Source organism: Arvicanthis niloticus, chromosome 15, assembly GCF_011762505.2.
Source record: "Arvicanthis niloticus isolate mArvNil1 chromosome 15, mArvNil1.pat.X, whole genome shotgun sequence".
NCBI classification, from domain to species: domain Eukaryota; kingdom Metazoa; phylum Chordata; class Mammalia; order Rodentia; family Muridae; genus Arvicanthis; species Arvicanthis niloticus.
Genome location: NC_047672.1, coordinates 33,744,417 through 33,767,088, shown reverse-complemented (window position 1 = coordinate 33,767,088; position 22,672 = coordinate 33,744,417). Strand labels below are relative to the sequence as shown.

The following is a 22,672-nucleotide window of genomic DNA, read 5'->3' as shown; positions in this document are numbered from 1 at the left end:
ACTGTTCCATTGTCTTGTGACATCTGAAAGTGCTGAGAAGTCCGAGGCCATCCTGCCTTCTTTGCTCAGTAGTCTGTCCCCTTCATCTGTCTGGATCCTTGCAGTAGAATGCTTCTCTTTTTATTCCAGTAACTTAGGAGTTTCTTAAAAGCCATCCTGCCTCTCTCATAAACTTACCTCGGAACATGGTGAGTCCCGTTGTGTTGCCATTTTGAGTGGGTTTTGTTTTATTTCAGAAACAGCTTTTTTATTCCTATTTTTTGTGTACTTTTTGTTCAGTTCCGTTCATTTTTCTCTTCAAAGGGAGCTCTAACCTTGCTGGGTCTACATGTCACACTGGTTAATGTCCCTCCAGTCCCTGTGTCTCTTCACTCCCTCTGTGGCCTTCCACGGGATGTCCCCAAGTCTGTCATCCACATCACTGACAGTTTTTTTTTTCCCATCACGCCAACTGTAACCCCTCATGTGACTTCAAGAATTTAGGAGTTTTCCTTCTGTTTCCTCATTTTTTCCTCCGGTCTGATTCTGGTTCCATTAGTTCCTTTTCCATATTGTATTTAATTTCTACCGAAGTACAGGGCAGACACTTGTCAAGTATTTTCTCCTGTTTTCTGGACTCACTTCTCTTGTGATATAGTCATTTGTGTATTTTTCCTTGGCATTACTTGGGGGGAGAAAGCAGCTCCTTGTACAGATCCCATGGTAGAGCTTTACTAAAAAAATAACTTAATTTTAAAAGAATTTAAAAGGTTTTTTAGCTATAACTTGTATTTCATAATGTTAGTGGCTGGAGAAGTGACATAAATAACTAAGAACTAACATGGCAAACCCAGCAACCTGCAGCACAGCTCACGGATGCTTTACGACAGTATGCAACCTGCAGCACAGCTCACGAACGCTTTACGACAGTATGCTAAGGAAGAGACTTTACTGGAGACAAATAAACTAAGGGGAAGATGAGCGATTGGCTGCAGATTTTGATAAGGCAGACGAAACAATAACTAAAGTTACCTAGGGAAATTGTAATGTATCCTCAGGTGGGATAAGATGAGAACACATGAACACAAACATAGTACTGACTAAACAAAACAAGTGATAACAAAGTTTGTGAAGCACTAGAGCACGAGACCAGTTACTGCGGATGCTCCTGTTAATCCCGATGTGCAGGAGCTAGAGAAGAGAGCCACAAGTTCACAGTCATCGGTCACCTTCAACTGCACCGTGAGTTCAAGCCAGCCTGGGTACCGGAGACTTCAAAACCAAACCAGAACTAAAACCCCAACACAGGATTTTGGTTTTACACACACCTGTACTCACACATACATTGTTGTTACAGTGTTCTTCAAAAAATAGGAGTATGCTGGCTTTTAAAACAAATTGTCTAAGGGCTGGAGAGGTTAGTGCTTAAAGCACTTACCTAGTGTTTGCCCTGAATTCAATCCCCAGTAACACACACACACAGGCACATGCACACACTTACGTACATATACATACACACACACACACTTATACACACAAACAGAGCTTTGCATTTTCTAATATTCTCAGAGACTATGCACTGTTTGTGAAACAAAGGATATTTGACATTGTAATAAGTTTAAAGGGAGCAGGTTGGCCCCAAAGATAATACTTAAGGTTTCTTATTCACACAAACACCCTAGGGCCCCTAGACATTTAGAAATACATATATTTTAAAGCTAAGCTTGGTAGCTTACTCTAGTAATCTCAGAACTTGGGAGACTGCAGCAGGAAGACTGCCAAGTGTGCAAGTGCTGTTGGCTACATGATGAACTCCAGGGCAGCCTGGGCTAGAATGTCATCCTGCCTTACAGTAATTTTTAAAAATCTTTTTCTGTACTGAAAATGAAACCCAAGGCCTCACACTTATTAGGACAGTGCCTCACTGTGAGTCATACCCATCACCCTGGGGTGACTTTGTGTCATACCATTGTGGGGCTTTTACTTTATCCTTTAGTCCATGTACCTTTCCTATAGTTAAAATACCACCACAAAAGATACCATTTTAGCCACCTGGCCCAGTACGGTGACATTACTCATACTCACGGTGGTGTAGCCACCACCACTATCCTACACCCGCCCCCCAGCACTGATTCACATTCCTTGTTTTTTGCATTTTATTTATTTTTATTAATCATTTTATTCATTTACATTTCAAATAATATCCCCCTTCCCTGTTACCCCTCCACAACCCCCACATCCCACCCCCTATCTCCTCCCTCCCATTTGCCTCTATGAGGATGTTCCTCCCCCAACTCACACTCCACAGTTCTAGCATTCTCCTACTCTGGGGCATCGACCCTCCACAGGACTAAGGGCTTCCTCTCCCATTGATGTCACATAAAGCCATCCTCTGCTACATGTTTCTGGAGCCATGGATCCCTCCATGTGTACTCTTTGGTTGGTGGTTTAGTCTCTGGGAGCTCTAGGGGGTCTGGTTGGTTGATATTCTATCTATGGGGTTGCAATCCCCTTTAGCTCCTTCCATCTTTCCCCTAGCTCTTCCATTGGGGTCCCCAGGCTCAGTCCAATGGTTGGCTGTGAGTATCTGCATCTGTATTGGTCAGATTCTGGCAGAGCTTCTCTGGGGACAGCCATACCAGGCTCCTGTCAGCAAGCACTTCTTGGCATCAGCAATAGTGTGGGGTTTGGTGTCTGCAGATAGGATGGATCCCTAGGTAGGGCAGTCCGTGGATGGTTTTACATTCCGAAACAGAAATTCTGTACCTATAAAACACCAACTCCATGTTCCCCTCTGACTAATGTTTAAAACATATTGTTGCAGGGCTTGGTGATAATCCCAGTACTTGGGAGGCAGAGGCAGGTAGATCTTTGTGAGTTTGAGGCTAGCCTGGTCTACATAATGAGTTTCAGGACAGCCATAGCTACATAGTGAGACTCTGTCTTGAAACAAAACAGTAAATAGATAAGGAAGGAAGGAAGGAAGGAAGGAAGGGAGGAAGGAAGGAAGGAAGGAAGGGAGGAAGGAAGGAAGAAAGGGAGGGAGGGAGGGAGGGAAGAAAGGAGAGATGGAGGGGGAGGGAGTAAGGATAAAGGGAAGTCTTAAAATAACATTTCTTAAGTGTCACAAAGCCTGGACCCAGAACCAACTGGACACCCAGATATTCTGGTTACTTTGAGCAAGTGTCAGAAAATGTCTCCCTAGAAGTCACCATAGTTATCATCAAATGTACAAAAAAAAAAAAAATGGTGATTATGGTGATACTAGTGTCCTGTAACAAACGAGGAACACAAGGCAGCGTTTTCTAGTGTTGGGATACATAGTTACATTCCCCAGAAGCCATACCTTTGTCATGCTGAGATTCAGATATCCTGTAAATTAACTTTATTCCCTTATCATCTAGAACTATTGGGAAATAGCGCTGTCATCTGCTGTAAAATCATCCCTGAAGAGAGAGCAGAAATTTTATTCTTAGTAGCATCAGCCTGATTTAGGTTTGGCTCTATCTAATTTTAAATATCCAAATTTGGGTTGTGGGGATGGTTCAGCAGGTCAAGAAAGGTGCTTGCTTGCAGAGGTTCAATCCCTGGTCCCCACATGGTGGCAGAAGAGATCAGGCTTCCCTTCCCCCTTCACTCATATGGTACAGCACCACCTCATGTTTACACCCACATACAAACTAATATGTACATGTAAAAAATAGTCCTAACTTTTTTTCATAAAAATTCACAACTCAGGATTGGAATGAAAGTTTTATTCTGGGAGGGAAAGGATGGGGCTAGGGAAGGAGATGGACATGGAAGGGGGTGTGCCTTCTCCCTACAATGGTTTCTCATAGAAAGTTCACTTGAGCTTATGTCTTTACTAGGCTAGTTACATACATGGCCTTACCTAGCTGCAAGGGAAGCCACACAATGCACTCTATTCCAGATGGCGTATGCCCAGGAAAAAAATGGCAATAATCTACACTAAAGAAATGAACATCAAACAGATATACTATGTATGTCTGGAAAAAATTGTGATGTTTGTTTTGTTTTTCAAGGTTTGGTTTCTCTGTGTACTCCTGGCTATCCTGGAACTTGCTCTGTAGACCAGGCTGGCCTTGAGCTTAGAGATTCGCCTCTGCCTCCCAAGTGTTGGGATTAGAGGCGTGTGCCACCACTGCTTGGTCAAGAAAAGAATTTTAATATTGAGGTTATATTTTGGTCTTTCTGTTTTTGTTTTTGTTTTTTGTTTTTCGAGACAGGGTTTCTCTGTGTAGCCCTGGCTGTCCTGGAACTCACTCTGTAAACCAGGTTGGCCTCAGAAATCCACCTGCCTCTGGCTCCCAAGTGCTGGGATTAAAGGCATGCGCCACCACTGCCCGGTCTGTTTTCTTCCTTCTTTTCATAATTATAAACAATATTGTGCTTAACAGAAAAAGGTGGAAGTATTAGGGTTTGTAGGTATCTGTACCTAGTTATTAAAATGATTCAAAGCACTGGTGTTAGAAGGCTAGTGAGAACATGAAGAAAAAGATAGACACCTTGAAAAACCAGTTTATACAATTAGCATTTGTTTAGAGCCCAAAGTGTTGTCACAATTAACCTTCTAGATCAGATGCTGAGGCCTCCCTCCACGGAAGGTTGAGGGCACCTGGAAAGTGGGTCAAATGGAAAAGGGGACAGCTCTGTGTCTAAGCCAGTAGATTATGTTGTAGTTCAGGCTAACTGTAAAAAGGAGCATGGCTTTGTAACGGCTATTACTTCTGTACCACGTTTTCAGTTTCCAGGGGAATGCAAACCACAGGGTGTGGTTTATGACCCTATCCTTAGAGAATCTTACCATGGGGGACATTTCCCCCCACATAGAAAGCAAAAGAAAATGAGAAATGTGAGTTAAACATTTCATTGCTACTCTGGGAGTTGTGGTAGGGGTTTAGACAGGTGTAGCCTTGTGGAAGAGGGCTGGTGGAACCAGACTGGGAAAGCCTTGGGGCCCACTGCCTCTCTCTGACTTTATGATGGAATACAGAAATAATATCCAATTCTGTCCTTTGTATATCTTTTTATTTCTAAACCATTTTTCTAAATTTATTACATCTGATCTCAATGGTATCACATTAACAACTCCTAGAATTGTGTTCAAGTTAGAATACTATTTCTTCTTAAATTGACTCTGAATGGTGATCAGTCTGCTTGGTTCTTTGACCCACTCCACACCCAGGAATTTGGATTTTTTTTTTCTTTTTTTAATTCTTCTGGCTCTTGGGGAGATCCACTATCACTGAGACGCGTGTGTAACACTGTCCCTCCTTGCTGGTACCTTCCCACAGTCAGCCTTGTCATAAGAAACTAATTAAACTTCCTGCTCCTTCAGTTTTGACCTCCGAAGGGAGAGAACTGCAGCTGCAACCAGCCAGCCGTAGCAGCCAAAGAGCAGGCGCCAATAGCCCTCCTGGAAGCAGAAATGGTTCTTGCACGTAAGCCAGGGGGTGGGGGAGTTGGGGAGGAGGCTCACATGCTAAGCCAGGGTGTGTGTGTGTGGGGGGGGTGGGAATCATATGACATGAGACTCTGGAAATTAGTTTTCAATAGACATCAGCTCTCCATACTGTTTAGAATACTTTACACTAAGAGAGTAAGGTAGGAGGCTAGCAAGATGGCTCAGTGGTGAGATGTCTCAGCAGATAAAGGCATGTACTTACCACCAAGCCTGATGGTCTGATCTTGATCCTCAGACCCTGTACGGTGGAAGGAGGAAATTAATTTCTGTAAGTTGTCCTCTGACCTTCACATGTGCTGTGACACATTCACTCTCATGCGCGCGCGCACACACACACACACACACACACACAGCAATCAATCAAATGTAAAGAGAGGAGTTTGAACTACATGCTGCACGCTCATGAACTCAGGAGGCCAAGGCAGTAATACAGCAAGTTCAAGACCTGTGTGGACTGGGGATATAGTTTGATGGCAGGACTCATACAGCATGTATGGGTCCCTGGGTTTAATATCACACACACACACACACACACACACACACACACACACACACACACACACACACAAGCGCGAAGGGCCTTTCTTCTGAGCAGTTGCAGAAGTTTCCTAACAGTCCTTGCTTCCTGCCTACCTGGGGGGTTCCCAGCAAGTTCCGTGAATGCTCTGAGTGGGCCTCCGAGAAGGACTTGGGATGTCAGTCAGTGCATCTGTGAGCATCACTGGCCCAGGAAGAAATGGGAGGCTCCACCTCATATCCCTTTCTTGCAGGCTTACTGTGGTTTTTCATGATGTCATCCATTCATCATTGTGAGCTGACTGGCTGCTCCCCAGGCCTTGGCCAGCTGCCCATGATCAGAAGGGAAGAGACAGATCCCAGGACAACTGTGCAGAGGGCCCCTGAGCATGTGCAGACATGATGACATCAGTTCCACCTAGAAAGTCTTGGTGGAAATCGAAGAAGACAGTAAAAGTGATAAGATCTTATCCAACCTTCCCTTCCTTGAATGCCTGGGAAAAATTCAGGGGCCTCTTGCCTGTGGATGGGGAAACGAACCCTGGAGTGGGCCTGGGTGTGGAGGAAGGACTACTCTGCCAGATGGTTCATTCTCCAGAATTCAATCTGTTTCCTAACTCCGTGGTGTTTGAAAGCAACTTTGTCCAGGTACTCTCTTTCGTGTGATTCAGAAGAGCGCTCCTTGATTCTTCTAAACCTGTTCCCAAGATGTGACCAGAAGAGTTACACCTAGAACTGCAGTGGAGGGTACATTGAGGCAGAAAAGCTAGTGGGCCTGAGACACAAAACTGGCCATGGTTTCTCCTGTAAGTGCACACTCAGAAAGGTCAGCCATTCTTTGCTGAGTTGGAAAATTGGGCATTGGGGTTCCCACTTTCTGTCATTCTCAGGTCTGTCACTTGAGGCCAAGTTAAGGCAGTCAAAGAGATGGCCTTTGAGGATTAGGATCAGAAGTATTGTTTGGCAAAGAATAGTAAGGGCCCAGAGAAACCTGAGCTTAGAGTCCTGGCTCTGCCCACTGGTGGGGAGGTGCCATTGTACAGAATTAAATAGATTCTGTACAAATCTATTTAAACAAAGCAAGCAAATTGCATGGTCTAGTGGGTGCTTGGTGTGTTTTTAATCTCCTTTTATCTCCTGGGATTCCCTTAGGCTAGACAGAACCTAGAATAAATAAAAGGGCCATTAGGATGAGTGCTTTCTAAGCAAAGCCAGGAAGCTGTCAAGGGGAGATGCATAGACCCAAAGTCAGTGCTAAGGAACTTCCAGTTTATTGTTCTTGCTCTTGTGTTGATAGTGGGCCCTTTAAGTCATGTTGGAGAAATACACATTGGTGGCTCACGCGTGTAATGCCAGCACTCAGGAGGCTGAGGCAGGAGGATGAGACTAATCTGGGCTATAGAGTAAGACCCTTTTTTGTTTAAATAAATATAATAATAATAATAATAATAATAATAATAATAATAATAATAATAAACAGAAACCCTACTGAAGTTTTTAGACCAATACACATGTCAAAACGGAGCAGTATCTCTCATTTCCAAGGAACGTTTGGCAATGTCTGAAGACATTTTCAGTTGTCAGAATTTGTGTGGGAGTTTACTATGAACACCTAGGACATGCCAGGGACACTGCTAAACACTCTACTGTATAGCATAGCCCTCTTCCCACAAAGACGCTAAGTGGTTATAACAGTATGGCACATGCCTTTAATCCCAGAACTCAGGACGTAGAGGCAGGCTGATCTCTCTGGTCCCGGTATACACAGTGAGTTCTAGACCAGGCAGAGCTATCAAAAACAAAAATTATCACTGAGTGAAGAAGCCGAGCTAAAACCTTGCTGCTTTTGCCAAATGTTCAGGCTGGGCCTGGGGGCTGCATTGCAGGTCAGAAGGAGCAGAATCTGGAAAGAGATCTATAAGGCATCCAACACAATGGCACTCGGGGTGACCTCCTCCGTACCTTGTCTTCCCCTTCCGAACATCCTCCTTATGGCCAGAGTCAAATGGCATCAGGGGCAGAGCCAGACATGGAACAGACCATCCACAGCACCAAGCATCAACCTGAAGAGGTAAACACCACAGAGGGAAATGAGGGACAAGATGGGCAGATCACGGGAGAGGCTACCTGGTAACTAAATTCAGGATGGGGTGAAACTGCGAAGTCATTGCAGTGACATTAATTGGGAGTTTTGGTTTGTTGGGTTTTGTTTTGCTTGGTTTTGGAAAGAACACAATCTCTTATCACTCAGGCTTGCCATGAACCCACTATTCAATAAAGGCTGGCCTTGAACTCTTGGCCCACCTGCCTCCTCATTCTGAGTGCTTGGATTACAAATATACACTATCATGCCCAGCTAACTGCTCTAGACTGCAGTAACCTGAGATAGACTGGGGACTGGGGCGATAGTTCAGTCAGTAAAGCACATGCTATGCAAACGTGAGCTCTACCCCCAGAACCCATGGTGAAAAAAAAGAATGGGTATAGTGGTGCACATGTGTAATTCTGGCACTGGGGAGGTAGAGCTGGGTGGATCCTCAGGGTTTGCAGGCCAACCAGCCTAGCCTAACTAATATAATATGTTCCAGGCTTAGTGAGACTGATTTTTAAAAACCAATGTGGATAATACTTAGAAACAGCACTTGGGATTGACCTCTGACCTCCACAGGGCATGCGCATACACATCTTCCCAAACACATATATAGAAGCAGACAGATTGGGGGTGGGGAGATGTCTCAGTGGGACAATGGCATGATGCACATGAGTATCTGAGTTTGGGACCTCAGCATCCGTGCAAAAACGGGACTACAGTGTATGCCTGTAACCCAGTGTTAAGAGGTAGAGAAAGAGAGGTGGATTCTAGGGACTGGCAAGTACCAGCCATTCTAGATGAAAGTAAAACCGTGAGCTCCAGGTTCAGTGAGAAACGTCCCATTTGTTTGTTTGTTTGTTTGTTTTTGTTTTTTGAGACAGGGTTTCTCTGTGTAGCCCTGGCTGTTCTGAAACTCACTCTGTAGACCAGGCTGACCTCGAACTCAGAAATCCATGTGTGCACAGAACACACACACACAGAATCCCCGTGTGTAGACCCCACATAATTTTTTGTTGTTGTTGTTTTTCAAGACAGGGTTTTTCTGTGTATCCCTGGCTGCTTGAACTCACTCTGTAGACCAGGCTAGCCTCAAACTCAGAAATCCACCTGCCTCTGCCCCTCAAGTGCTGGGATTAAAGGCGTGCACCACCACCGCCTGGCTCCACATAAAAATTTTAAACTGGACATGGTGGCATATGCCTTTAGACCCAGTGCTCAGGAGGCAGAGGTGGGTGGATCTCTGTGTGCTTAAGGCTAGCCTGGTCTACATAGTGAGTTCCAGGTTAGTTAGAGCTCTCTAGAGAGACACTGTCTCAAAAATAAAAATAAAAACATTTTTTAAAATGATGGACAGCGATAGAGGAAGACGGTGACATTGACCCTCGGCTTCCACACATAAACACGTGCATGGGCAAGCACGACAAGCATGCATGCATATAACACATACAAGTCAGGTGAGACAAGGCAGGTCTTTTGCTGGAAGGACAGACACTTTGGTACAAGGGGAAGCTTTACATGGACAGGGGCAGTGGCCTGCCTTTACACACACTTACCTTCTTGCCTCAGTCTTCTGATTTAGCAGGAAACGTCTGAGCCTCTGGTTAAGTGGTAATAGTGAGACCTGAACGATGGAGAGGCATGCTCTTTTTAGTCCTGGGTGTACAACTAACTAGACTCATTTTTTGTATCACAGGTCACCAGCTGCAGTCTTACTCTATAAAACAAATGGACTAAAGTCCCACTTGGGGCTGTAGCGTATAGTAGCGTGAAGTTTGTGGTAGAACTGCCCTGCTTGATTCTCGGGTCTCATTTCAGTCTCCTTTCCGTTGCTGTGATCAAACGCCCCAGCCAAAAAGCAGGTTAAGGGAGAAAAGGTTTGTTTGGACTTACAGTTCTAGGGAGGGCTAGAGTCCGTCATGGCAGGGAAGGGGAGACATGGTGGCAAGAGCAGGAAGCTGACTGATCACATTGCATCTAAATGGGAAACAGAGAACAGGAAGTAAAGCCTGGCGATAAAACCTCAAAGCTCTCCCCCCAGTAAAGTAAGTTCTCCAGCAAGGCTTTGCCTTCTAAAGGTTCCATAACCTTCCCAAACAGCACCACTAGCTGGGGACCATGTGTTCAAACAAATAAGTCTCTGGGAACATTTGATATTTAAGCCACGAAAGGCCTCCTTACACAATCTGCAAACCATCTCAAGAATCTCTAGATGTTAACAGAGGTCCAGGAAACCCCTTTATTAGGCTACCTCCTGCCAGAGCTCCCCATTATGATGCTGGCATACCTGTAACAAGTACTGCCCACTGCAGGTGACTAATACTAAGTCTAAGCCAGGTCCTTCAGCCAGCTCTTTTGGGCAGTCTTGGGTTCGTGGAGGTTAATGAATGAGCAAGCTATGCAGCTGGGATTTTAAAGAAAAATTCGAAAACCCCATGTCTCCTACCACCTTACTCTTGAGCTACTCTTGTGGCACAGGATCCCTAGACCCTGGCCTGAAAATCATGGCCAGATGAGAGAAATAGGTCTTAGGGCAGAAGCCCAGATCTAAATCTTTGGGATTGTCTTTGAGACTCTGCATCTTAATTAACTGCCCCAGGAAAATCTCCTTTCCTCAGCGTTTGAGCACCACTAGCCAAGAACTCTCTTTCATACCCCTAAAAGTTCCCTATCCTTGAAGAGATGCATCAAAAGTGATGGGGTGATCCAGGTACCATCTTCTATGCCTTTAGCATTCTCCCTTTGAAGTTTGTGGAGCTCCAGATCTGGGACCAACATGAACGCATCCTGCGGTTGAGGACAGTCACCGAGAAAATCTACTACCTGAAGCTCCACCCTGACCATCCTGAAACTGTCTTCCACTTTTGGATCCGCCTGGTTCAAATTCTGCATAAGGGTCTGTCCATCACCACCAAGGACCCTACCATCCTTGTCACTCACTGCCTGGTACCTAAGAGCCTTTCCAGCCCAGGTGGAAAGACTGAGGTAAGAAGTCCTCATTGCTACTCTTCAGCCAAGATCAGATTTGGAGAAGGGTGACCTTTGAATAGCTGCTGCTGAGTGTCCAGTGTAGGTGCCCTCAGCTTTAACTCTGTCCAGACAATCTTCAGTAAATAGACACTGTTGTGCAACCATCAGCTATGACCACAATTCAGTGGAAATGGACAAGAGACAAGGGTTTTTATTTTTGCTTGGCTTTTTGAGATAGCGTTTCATATAGTCCAAACTGGCCTCAAACTCATTATGTAGCCAAAGCTGGCCTTGAAACCTTGAACCTCCTCTCTCCAGTATTAGGGCTACAGACAGATATATTCTACCAAGCCAGGCCCAAAGAGACTTTTCTGGAGTGTGTGTGTGTGTGTGTGTGTGTGTGTGTGTGTGTGTGTGTGTGTGTGTGTAGTGGTTGTTTGCACTACTAGTGAGGAGCATGCAGAGGCCAGAGGAAGACTTCATGTATATTCCTCTATTGCTCTTTGCCTTATTCCTCTGAGATAGAGTATTCCACCTAGAGCTTTGGGGATTTTTGCTAAGCTGGTGGCCAGCAAGCCCCAGCAATCTTCCTGTCTGCTCGCCCACATCCACCCCAGTGCTAGGGTTAGAGGTGTGCCCAACTCTCTTCAGGGATGCTAGGGATCTGGACTCGGGTCCTTACTCTTTAACAAGTGCACTTACCTGCTGAGTCATCCCCCTGCCTATGAGGGAATGTTTTGTTTTTTTCATTTTCTATTCTTACCTCTTTTCCGTCTCTATAAAGTCATCTTAGACATTTCATTTTTTTGCTTGTGGTTGTTTTTGTAAGAATGGGGTCTTAGGTAGTCAAAATTGCTTTCAAAGTTCATGCCTCAAGTAGTCTTAATGTTGGGATCATAGGACCAACCCCCCACAACCAGTGTGTGTGTGTGTGTGTGTGTGTGTGTGTGCGTGTGTGTAAATGCACACATGCTTTAGCACACATGTAGAGGTCAGAGGACAGCCTCAGGCATTGATCCTCGGCTTCTACCTTGTTTGAGACAGCATCCCTTGTTATTCTCTGTGCACCCTCAACTTTTGGGGAATTCTCTTGTCTCTGGTTCCCGTCTCACCATAGAAGCTCTAGGATTTCATATGTGAGCTACTGCATCTGATTTTACATGGCTTCTGGGTCACTGAGCTCCTTACTTGTTAGCATCCTTTTGTTAAGTGTGTTTCTGCAGAATCCATTGTTGTTGGTGGTAACTGCAGGAGTTTTGTTGTGAAACAGAATCTTCCTCTGGAATCCAGGATGGCCAGCAACTCCAGATCCTCCTGTATTAGCCTCCAGTTGGTTAGATTACAGACACACACTACCATGTGTGGCTTTGGAACTAGGGAGGTGTTGTGTTTGAGACAGGGTATCATTTATTTATGCCTTTTGAGTTTATGGTCCAAAAAAATCAGGCATGATCAAAAATGGAGCATGGCAAACAGCTTAAGAAAGGGTTGGGGGGTGGAGTCTTCAGAGAAACCATGAAAAAACCCAGAGTGTTGGGCCTTGTACATAGGCTTTTGGTGTACAGAAAGCAAAACAACAACAACAACAAATCAAACAAACAAATCAACAACAAAAAACCCCAGATAATCAGGGAAAGGAAAGGTTACACTTTCTGAGGTAGAACTTAGAGGAGTGAGTGTGATCAACAGTGAAGTTCTGCAAGCAACTGTGTCAGGAGGGGCGCTTCCAGGAAGTACGAGTACAATCTTTATTAGTGGGATAATTATTCTCCTGGTCTCCTTAATATGTCTTCAGATTAATCAAATTTCCTGACAGGTAGACTCCTGGTCAGGAGATTCATAGGCCCAATTGGGGAAGATCCCTGGAACTCGCTGCCCTGCAGAGTCAATGAGAACCAGGTTCAGTGGGCATGCCTATCTTAAAGTATGAAGTAGAAAATGATAGAGGAAAACCACTCAGTGTTGACCTATAGCCCTACATGTATTCTCATGTATGTGCATGTGCATCTATACACATGTTCATATACATATAAACAGCTATAAATGCACTATATGTCCACAAAGAGATTGCATATAGGGGTTTTCTTGGAGGAATTGGTGTTTTAAACATTAGCTTCTCATAATTTATACATGTAAGGATAAAAACAAGTAGCATTAGCTGTTAAATATTCTAAATCTATGTTGGCAAGTATGCAATGAGGGCCTTACCTCTAAGGCACTAAAGGCTATTTATATGAAATACCAACAAAGAGAACTGTTTCCATGAGTGACTTGTATGGCTGCCTATTGGGAGAGTTTGGGTCCCAATGTTTTAGAGTCTAGATAGAGCTTGGTGTTAGGAAAATGCAGAGAGCCCAAAGCCTAATCTCCTGTTTTCTTTGTTTGTTTGTTTGTTTGTTTTTTCTTTCTCCATATAGTTAGTGCAGAAGAAATCTAAAGGCCTCCAGCCTAGTGAAAGCCTCACACATCTGCTGGCCAAGGGAGAGAGCGAGACCCTCTCCCAGATCTTTTCCGACTTGCATCAGCAGAAACAGTACAGGTACATGATTTAAATCAAGTTAGCCCATATCACCCTTTTCTATAGCCCAGGAGGTCCCAGAGGTAAGACCCTCAGTGAAGGAGCACAGTTAGGGATGTGATATACTAACACACAGTGCCTGGTGTCATTGCCGTAGTCTCTGTCTCCACACAGCAAGCAAGGCAGGCCCGACTCCAAAGGAGTTATATAGGAAGGAAAATACTTGTTCAGCAATGAGTAACAGACACAGAAGGATGAAAGCTAAATCCTAATCCAGTAGCTGATTCTACAGAGGCAAAAGCACATAACCACACAACCACACAGCCACACAACCACACAGCCACACAACCACACAACCACACAACCACACAACCACACAACCACACAACCACACAACCACACAACCACATAACCACATAACCACATAACCACATGTCTTTAAACCCTGCTGTATACTGGTTTCATTTCCTCTGACTGGGCCTCTGTCTGGACTTTATAGAAATCCTAAGGTTGTTCCTAAAGCATAGCCTTCTGGGATGCTCAAGGGTTCAGGCCTGTCGTTTCCATTCCTGAAGAGACATCCTGTGCATTTGATGATGCATTGTGATATCAGAGACAGGAAGCCAGGTGTGGTGACTCACATCTGTCATTCCAGCACTAAAGAGTCTGAGACAAGCAGATTGTCTTAAAGTCAAGGGTAACCCAGGCTGGCTTCAAAGTCTCTATGTAGTTAAGAATGATCTTGAACTCCTGATCCTCCTGCCTCCACCTTCCAAGTGCTGGAAATATAAGAAAACCTGTGCCACCATTCCAGGCTATAGAAGGGATATCCTCCCATCTCCCCTGGCTTGGTAGACCAAGCTGGCCTGAAACTTAAGTAACTAGAGAGATGACCTTGAACTCCAGATCCCCCTAAATGCTAGAATGACAGGCCTGTGGCACAGTACCTGTCTTCTTGGTTTTGTTTTGTTTTTTTTTTTTGTTTGTTTGTTTGTTTTTGAAACAGGGTCTCACTGTGTTGTCAATGCTGGTTCAGAATTCAGGATCTTCCTGTCCGAGACATAACTACAATCCACAGCTAACTTCCTATGCAAAAGACACTGCATTAGCTACATTATCATTATAATAAAATTCCATAACCAAGTCAATTCATATAAAGTGAGGTTTGTTTGAGCTTATGGCTGCAGAGGGAGAGGGGTCTGTCATGACTGGGAGACATAGATAGCAAAAACAGGAAGCTGAGAGCTCACATTTCCAAACGTAAATACAAAGCCCAAAATAACTAAAGTAGCACAGGGCTTTTAATCCCAAAGCCTGCCCCCTGTGACAAACTTCCTCCTACAAGGCTACACCATTTGAACCTCTCCAAACAGGGCTGCCAAGTAGGGACTGAGTGTTCAATCTATAGGTGTGTGCACGCACACACTTATTTCTCATTCAAACCACCACAGACTCTTTTGGATGTATCTCATGCTGAGTTACTAGCTGTAATTCAGTTCCATGGCCCAAAACAGCTGAGAACCACAGTCTATTTTAGACACAAGCCCAGACGAAATTAAGTGTTCTCAGTCTAAGATGGTGGTACACACCTGTACTCAACAGTCAGGAGGCTGAGGCAGGAGGATTCCTGTGAGTTTGAGGCCAACCTAGGGTTAACCTGTCTAAAACAAATAATACCCCCACAAAATTAGATGCTGTATCCAAGAGAAAGGGGGAGTAAAGGGGAAGGCAGGGTTATTAGGGGTCTGCCACTGATATTTGGCTTTTAATTCTGGAAGGTTAGAGGGAGCTAAGCCCCATTAGAGAAACAGGCTCTAGCCAGAAAGAAAGGGCGGGGGTGCAGAGCCAAGCAGTTTGAAAAAAACAAATGACTGAGGTTTTGTCCGGAGGAAGAAACTTAGGGAAGGAGTGAGAAAGTCACTGGGTAAAAGAAAATGTAGAAGCAGGCAGAGGCCAGGCTAAGCAGAACCTGAGAAGCCACTTAGGGTTTTAGAATTCCAGCGGAGGGGAGCCTTATTTGCATATTACTTATGAAGGTGCTGCGATCCAATATGCATTTGGAAAGTCACTCCAGCTGTGGCCATGCCCATTTATTTATTGGAAGGATAGCAGCAGAGACTCAGAAAGACCAGATAAGCAGCTAAACTGGTCTGGACTGGCAGGCACACGACAGGTCAGGGAGGCTGGAGTGAAAGAGAGTATCCCCTCTGCTCCCCTGCTCCCCCAGTGGCTGCTTTGCTCTGTGTCCTCTGTGTCCCAGCACAAACCCCCATGTGATGATGTTCTGCATCCAGACCCTTTCCAGGCTGGTCGCAGTTACCAGGTCTGGCTCATTAGCAGCCTCATGCCACCGAACAGTCGACAGCACGCATGGTTGAGATCCAAGATCCAAAATGGGGCCACACCACTCCTCAGACAAATCAGCACCGCGAGCTCTTCATCACTTCTGCTTGCTCTTTTCTCTTCTGGAAACATAATGTGCATCACATCCAACCAGTACAGCCACCGCTGGCCTTTTTCATATCTGTATCTGTCTCTAAATCTGTCTCTAAGTCTCTTTTAAAAATTTTTTTATTTTATGTATATGAGTACACTGTATCTGTCTTCAGACACACCAGAAGAGGGTATCCGATTCCATTACAGATGGTTGGGAGCCACCACGTGGTTGCTGGGAATTGAACTGAGGACCTCTGGAAGAACAGTCAGTGCTTTTAATCACTGAGCCATCTCTACAGTCCCCAGGAAAAGTCTTAACTAGGGATAAGCTTTGAAATATCACTTCAGAACTGATCATGTAGCTCAGTGGGTAGAAACCTGGTCCTAGCATACACAAAGCCTGGAGTTGATCTCCAGCACTGCATAAACCAGGCATGGTGGTGTGTGCCGTAATTCCAGCACTCAGGAGGCAGAAGGGTCAGAAGTTTAGAGTCATCCTTAGCTACATAGTGAGTCTGAGGCCAGCCTCAGATAATGAGACCATAGCTCCAAAAATCAAAATATATTAAAAAAAAATAACAACAACAACAAACTGAGTTCGATGTTTTTCTCCTTAACTTTTGATCTTCGTTTCCTTGACCTTGAAATGACTGGAGTTCCAGCAGAAGCAAAAAGGTGCAGATCAACAAGACCAGCTCAGGTAAGGAAGGATGCTGGGTTGCATCTTTTGCATCTGTTGCAGTCCCATCCCAACCATGCTTCCTCATACCTTAGTCATCCCCCACTCACTTCCTTCCCCTGAGGAGCCCCTGTAAGCCCCCTCTACATCCTAGACCGCACACTCCCGCCAAGACTTAACTGTCCTCCCCATGACCTTTCACACTATTCTCTGGTTCTCTTATAGGTTTAAGGCTTATTTCTCTTTTTTTGTTTTTCAAGACAGGGTTTCTCTGTGTAGCCCTGGCTGTCCTGGAACTCACTGTAGACCAGGCTGGCCTCAAACTCAGAAATCCACCTGTCTCAGCCTCCTAAGTGCTGGGATTAAAGGCGTGCACCACCACTGCCTGGCTAAGGCTTATTTCTTAATGAATGTTAAATTGCCTCTAAATCATCTAAAGAAGCAAGCACAGCACTGAGGACACCATGTGGAGTTCAATAAATATCTGAATCTAAGACCATTGACAAGTTAATTCTCCATACTGGCTCAGGAGATAGTCACAACATCATGATACTGATATATATATATATATATATATATATATATATATATATATATATATATATATATATGTGTGTGTGTGTGTGTGTGTGTGTGTGTGTGTGTGTGTGTGTGTGTGTGTGTGTGTGTGTATACATATATATGTATGTATGTATGTATTTTACAGACTACATTTATAGGAAGAATAAATGGATAAAGGCCTGAGGAAACAAGGGAACAAGAGGAGTGGTTGACTCTTACTTTATGGAAGTTAAAACAACTGCTAACAGGGTTGGAGAGATAGTTCACCAGTTAGGAATACTCACTGTTCTTCCAGAGGACCCAAGTTCAATTCCCAGCTCACATGACAGCTGACAAATGAATGTGACTCCAGTCCTGGGGGATCTGACACCGTCTTCTGGCCTCCAGGAGCACCAGGCAAGCATGTGGTACACAGACACACATGTAAATGCAATAGTCAAACACATAAAATACAATAAGGAAATCTAAAAAACTGCTGGCAACTGACCCCTGTTTTCAACATTAAGAAGACAATCAAGAGTGGCAGAGACAGTGGCCACAAAAACAGTAACGATTTTAGTTAAGGCTCTGAGTGATTGCTACCATGTAAACACAGAGCCTGGTATTGTTCTTGGTTTTTTTTTGTTTTTTTTTTTTTTTCAAGAGTCATCCCCAAATCTGAATTTTTAAATATACACTGTAAAAACGGAAGTGTGGCATATACTAGCATTTAGTGGGCAAGACAGATGTGTCAAAGGGAAGGCTGTATTCAGCACTGATGGTGAAGATGCAGGCTGCCAGCTCCCGATAGTGAGCAGAGTCTCACTTCTTCCCAATCTGTGACTGCTTTCTCACAGGCCTTGACCCTTGACATGATGTCAACTACATTGTCTGTTTTTATGTAACATTCGAGCACATTCACAAATGCACACACTTTATACTATTCTGTGAGGTTAGGGAGGAGAAAAACAGAATGCTCAAGAATATTTCTAATGATTGCTGGGACCAGAGAGAAAAGCTTTAGAATTTCAGGACAGCCACCCAGGTGTGCATATTTGTCATTCCTAGTACTTGGAGAGCTGAGTTGGGAGAAATGCCTCAAGTTTGAGGCTGGCTTGGTCTATATAACAAGTTACAGGATAGCCTGGGCTACATAGTAAGATCCTTAGCACCAAAAAGAGTTTCAGGATATCTGACGTTGGGATGTTCTTAGGTTAATTTTAATGAACCACACTGGGATGTTCTCTGGATCCTGTTTTCTTCCTAGATCAAGTACTTGGCTGCAAAGGGAAGTGACATGCCAGGCTCTTGGGACTCTTGCTGTCTGCTACTGAACTCTATTGGAACTTCTGGATGGAAAAGAGGGGAGGGAGAAAGACTGGGAAGATAACTCAGTAAAATACTTGTCTTGGAAGAATGAGGAACTGAGTTTGACCTCCAGAACCCATGGGCTGAAAAGATTGTCTCAGTGGTTAAGAAGCATATTCCAGAGGGTCTGTCTGGTTCTCAGCATCCACTTGGGGTAGCTCACAACTACCTATAACCCCAGCTCCAGAGAGAATGGGGAGACCTGATGCCTCTGGTCTCTGAGAGAACGTTCATTCACACACACACACACACATATGTACTCAGGCACTCACAGCTAGACATTGTAGTTCATGCCTGTAGTGCCAGCCCCTGGGAGGCAAAGACAGGAAGAATCAGAAACTCAAGATCAACCTTGGCTGTGCGTGAGCTCAGGACCAGCCTGCAGATGGGGATGGAGATGGGGATGAAGTGTGTGTGTGTGTGTGTGTGTGTGTGTGTGTGTTTAGTCTAGACAACGAGAGGTCCAAAGTTCCCCCTGTTCCCCCATTAGCAGGTACACAAGCTGACCCTTGGTCTTGTTAAGATGTTGCTTCTAATTCATTAGACCTGGGCATAGGGCTTTGAACCCATGCATTTCTAATATGATCCCAGTTGATACCAAGGTTTTGGTTACATTTTGGACAGCACAGGCCAAAGGGTCTAAGAATAGTCTCTGGCTTTGCTCTTCTGGTTTCAAGGCCATTGTCAGTTTAGTTGGCTAAATGTCCTTGGGGAGATTTTATTCAGGTAACCTGTTCCAACTATGTCATTTCTCCATTTACTGAGGCTATTTTATTCAACATGATTGTGTTGTGATCAAGAACATGGGCTCTGGAGCCAGGTTGGTTGGCTTTGCATGTTGACTCTGTCTGCCTCTCCATAATGTGGCCATTAGTAAGTTAACCAGCCTCTTTGGGCCTCAGATTCCTTATCTGGAAAATGTGGGTTGTGGGAGAGTTGTCTTTATACTGTTGTTAGCAACGATAAAAGGAGCCTGGAACATAGTGGCTTTCTCTGCCTATAACTGTTGGCTATTAGCTTCCAGAGTGTTCTGTGAGCTAGAGTGCAAATACACTCCTTTTCTTAACTAGAGAAAGCTACTCCCTGTGAAGACAGTATCCCCTGTACCTGCGATCTCAATTGGAGGGATGCATTCATGTTCGGAGAGTGGGAAAGAGAGAACCCCTCTGGGCCACAGCCCCTCTCGCTCCTCAGTACTCTGGCTGCCTCCAGCAGGCCACGGCTGTCCCTAACTGGAGGTATGGTGGTAATGGGGTTGATCTGGTGGCCTTCCTGGGACAGGCTAGAGTTCAAGTTCAGAACCAGGACCCTGTCCTAGGGTCCTCAGAGTGATTCCAAATGCTATTTATGGGCAGGGGATAGGTCACTGGCCACAATGACCTCAGTCCAACTCCTCTCCCCTGTCTTTGCCTCCAATGGAATTGACTGAAACTCTGCAGTGTGATGTTTCTAAAAACCATAGAGTCCCTACAAAGCAGTACCAAAGGACAAATTGTTAAACTGGTGATCTTGGAACTAGAACCTTCTCTTCTTGCTGTGTAGGGAGGGATAGGGGCCTCCTCCTGGAGTTCTGGAGTTCCTGTGGTCCTTCCCACCCTTCTCCTTTCCTGTAGCTCTTGGTGTCTTTCTAACTGATGGTGCTAGAGTACCAAGAGGGAGAAGGAGCTAGCTGGCAGGATTGGGTGAGGCAAGCTTCCCTGAGGTCCCAGCCTTTCTCTTTCCAAGGTCCAAGGATCCCTATCCTATATTCATTCAACAAGCACTGTGAAGTACCTTCCATGCACTGTGTCTAACAGAGTCCTATAGAAGGTGTGATAATGTAGATTTTTCTAATTCATAAAAATAAAAATATTTATTGTATTTTTTTTAAAGGAGCTTTATTTTTAAAGTAATTTTTAAATGAACGTACAAAGCAATGGTTTTTGTTATGGCATTTTTCTGGTTTTCAGTTAGTAACTGTGCAAGCAGTTACTAGGGCACTTCGAAGGTAGATGTCATTACATTTTGTTTTCCTGTACCCTTCCCCCACCTGCCTTATTCCCACTGTCTCCTTCCTAGTCCCCTTCTCTTTCCCAAATAGGCTCTATCCTGCTTTCCTGTCTCCTGAATTCCATTGCTCTATCTTCTCTCTCCTCAGGATGTCTTCCTGCCTTCCCATGATTTCTTTCCAACTTTCATGATCTTCATATCACACACACGAAACCACATGCGCACGTGTGCGTTCACACACACACACACACACACACACACACACACACGAGATTAAATAAATTAAAATTTAAACTGTAAATAAGCACAAGCACCCCCTCTGTGGTTTCTCTAAGGTTTCAGTTAGCCACAATGGAATACAGTCCAAAAATTAAATGGAGATTCACTATTTGAGAGAGAAACCATGGTCACATAACTTTTGTTAGAACACAATTGTTTGCTTTATGTAGGCATGTTGATAATATCATATCATGCCTCTGAATTAAACTTTAATATAATTCCTATATATTAGAAGACATGGCATCTATTTGGTTTGGAGTTGACTGCAGTTTCTAAAAGCCCCTGGTTGGGAAACAAAGCCCCACAGACAAAAGGGCCATTATTGTGTCTATGCATTCAGAGAGAGTTTTTCAGGTAACCTATATGATACTGACCACTTTTCTCTCTGGCATTCACAGGAAACTCTATGTGATGCTTCCTTCCCCACTGGGGAGAGTTTATGCGGCCCGTACCAGCTCTTCTTTTCAGCATTCAGTTTCAGGGGCTCTATCTGGACAAAAGGGAGGAGGAAGTTGCCACTAGGAGCAAACCAGAGTTATCTCAGCAGCACTGACAAGAGCTCCTCCTCATCCTGTCAGCCTCTCCATGTGTTCTCAGCCACCGCCTCCGAATACAGCAACTTGCAACCCTGTGGCCCCGGGTTCAGGTAGATTGGGATGCACTGTCCAAAAATCTGGAGCCTGGAGAAGAGCGATGTGGCGAGGGAAAGCAAGCCCAGAGAAGCGAAGCAGGGACACCGGAAGCTGGTGGGACACAGAAGCTGGCTGGTGGGAGGGAGTCGGAGAAGAGAGGCAGAAAGAAAAGAAGTAACACAAGGAAACAGAAGAGACCTGGGAGAAAAGCTGAAGAGAACTAGACAGGAAGTACATCTCTGAGAGATGCCCCGCCAAGCGTCTATTTATCTAATTTAAAAAGTAAAGCCATAAACCAAGGAGAGAAGTGTGGTTTCCTCTCTGCTCACATCGCTCTGGAACAATGTCATCCTTCCTCTGCCTGGCTTCCAGTTCAGGCTGTTCAACCTCTCCCTGGGTTGGAAGCTGAGGAACAATCTCTTGTCTGGGTTTTGAGATAGGGGCTCACATATCCCACCTCATGGATGCTGGGATTAGAGGTATTTCCAACCATTCCCGGTTTATGTGGTGCTGGGGACCAAACGCAGGGCCTCATACATGCTAGGCAAAACGCTGAGTTATATCACCAGCCCCGCTTAGGAACAATTATTATAGGAACCGGGAAGATGAAGTGTTAAGGTAGGGTGACTTTACCTTTTGTTGTTTAAACTATGTTTGCTGCTGTCTCCATCTTACAAACGCTGGCACAACCTTTTGGGTTGACAGCCCCTGAAACATAGACATACCTGGTTGATGTGCCTTGAACAGTGTTCATTAAATTAGCCAGTCCGTGTCAAACTCACGGTCATCTCAACATTCCTCACTACAGTAAAATACTGGATTTTACTCCTTCTTGCTTTTTAAATCTTGTCTGCTGAACCTGCTCCTACAGATCCAAATATAAGCGCGGTGACAGAATTTAATCCCCTTTGTTTACAGCATTCACAGTGCCCAGAGGAGTGCCTGGGCACACAGGAAACACTTCATCTATTTGTGGAGGGTGCAATCATACCACAGAGTAAGGACGCATCAGCCTTTGCAGTTCAGAGCACCATCCTCCCCACCCCCCACTCCCGCCACAGCAGACCCTAAGAGCTCCTTTCAAAGGCAGAATGAACTGGTATGCCCTGGGGATAGTTGGTTGGTGTCATTTCTTAAGTGTGTTACTACTAAGTCCTTTCCTTCTGTGGTCTACTTTCTAATGCTGGGCTTC

At 44.7% G+C, this 22,672-nt stretch overlaps 1 protein-coding gene across 1 annotated transcript; it reads left to right on the top strand.

Annotated features, from left to right (window-relative positions):
- On the top strand, positions 1-21,785 carry Garin1b (golgi associated RAB2 interactor 1B). Its single transcript, XM_034519358.2, has 9 exons — positions 1-188; positions 5,339-5,441; positions 6,235-6,628; positions 7,867-8,051; positions 10,802-11,054; positions 13,457-13,578; positions 16,656-16,693; positions 19,651-19,818; positions 21,247-21,785. The coding sequence occupies exons 3-9, from the start codon at positions 6,380-6,382 to the stop codon at positions 21,258-21,260; spliced, it is 1,029 nt and encodes a 342-aa protein (XP_034375249.1). The 5' UTR covers positions 1-188; positions 5,339-5,441; positions 6,235-6,379; the 3' UTR covers positions 21,261-21,785.
- Positions 21,786-22,672: the final 887 nt, after the last annotated feature.

What these genes read in the sequence shown, in the direction of transcription:
- Garin1b (XM_034519358.2), top strand. Translation starts at nt 6,380, where the DNA reads ATGATGACATCAGTTCCACCTAGAAAGTCTTGGTGGAAATCGAAGAAG. An exon ending in CCAAGCATCAACCTGAAGAG is followed by an intron (nt 8,052 to 10,801) that starts GTAAACACCACA and finishes CTATGCCTTTAG; the next exon opens with CATTCTCCCTTTGAAGTTTG. An exon ending in CATCAGCAGAAACAGTACAG is followed by an intron (nt 13,579 to 16,655) that starts GTACATGATTTA and finishes CTGGAGTTCCAG; the next exon opens with CAGAAGCAAAAAGGTGCAGA.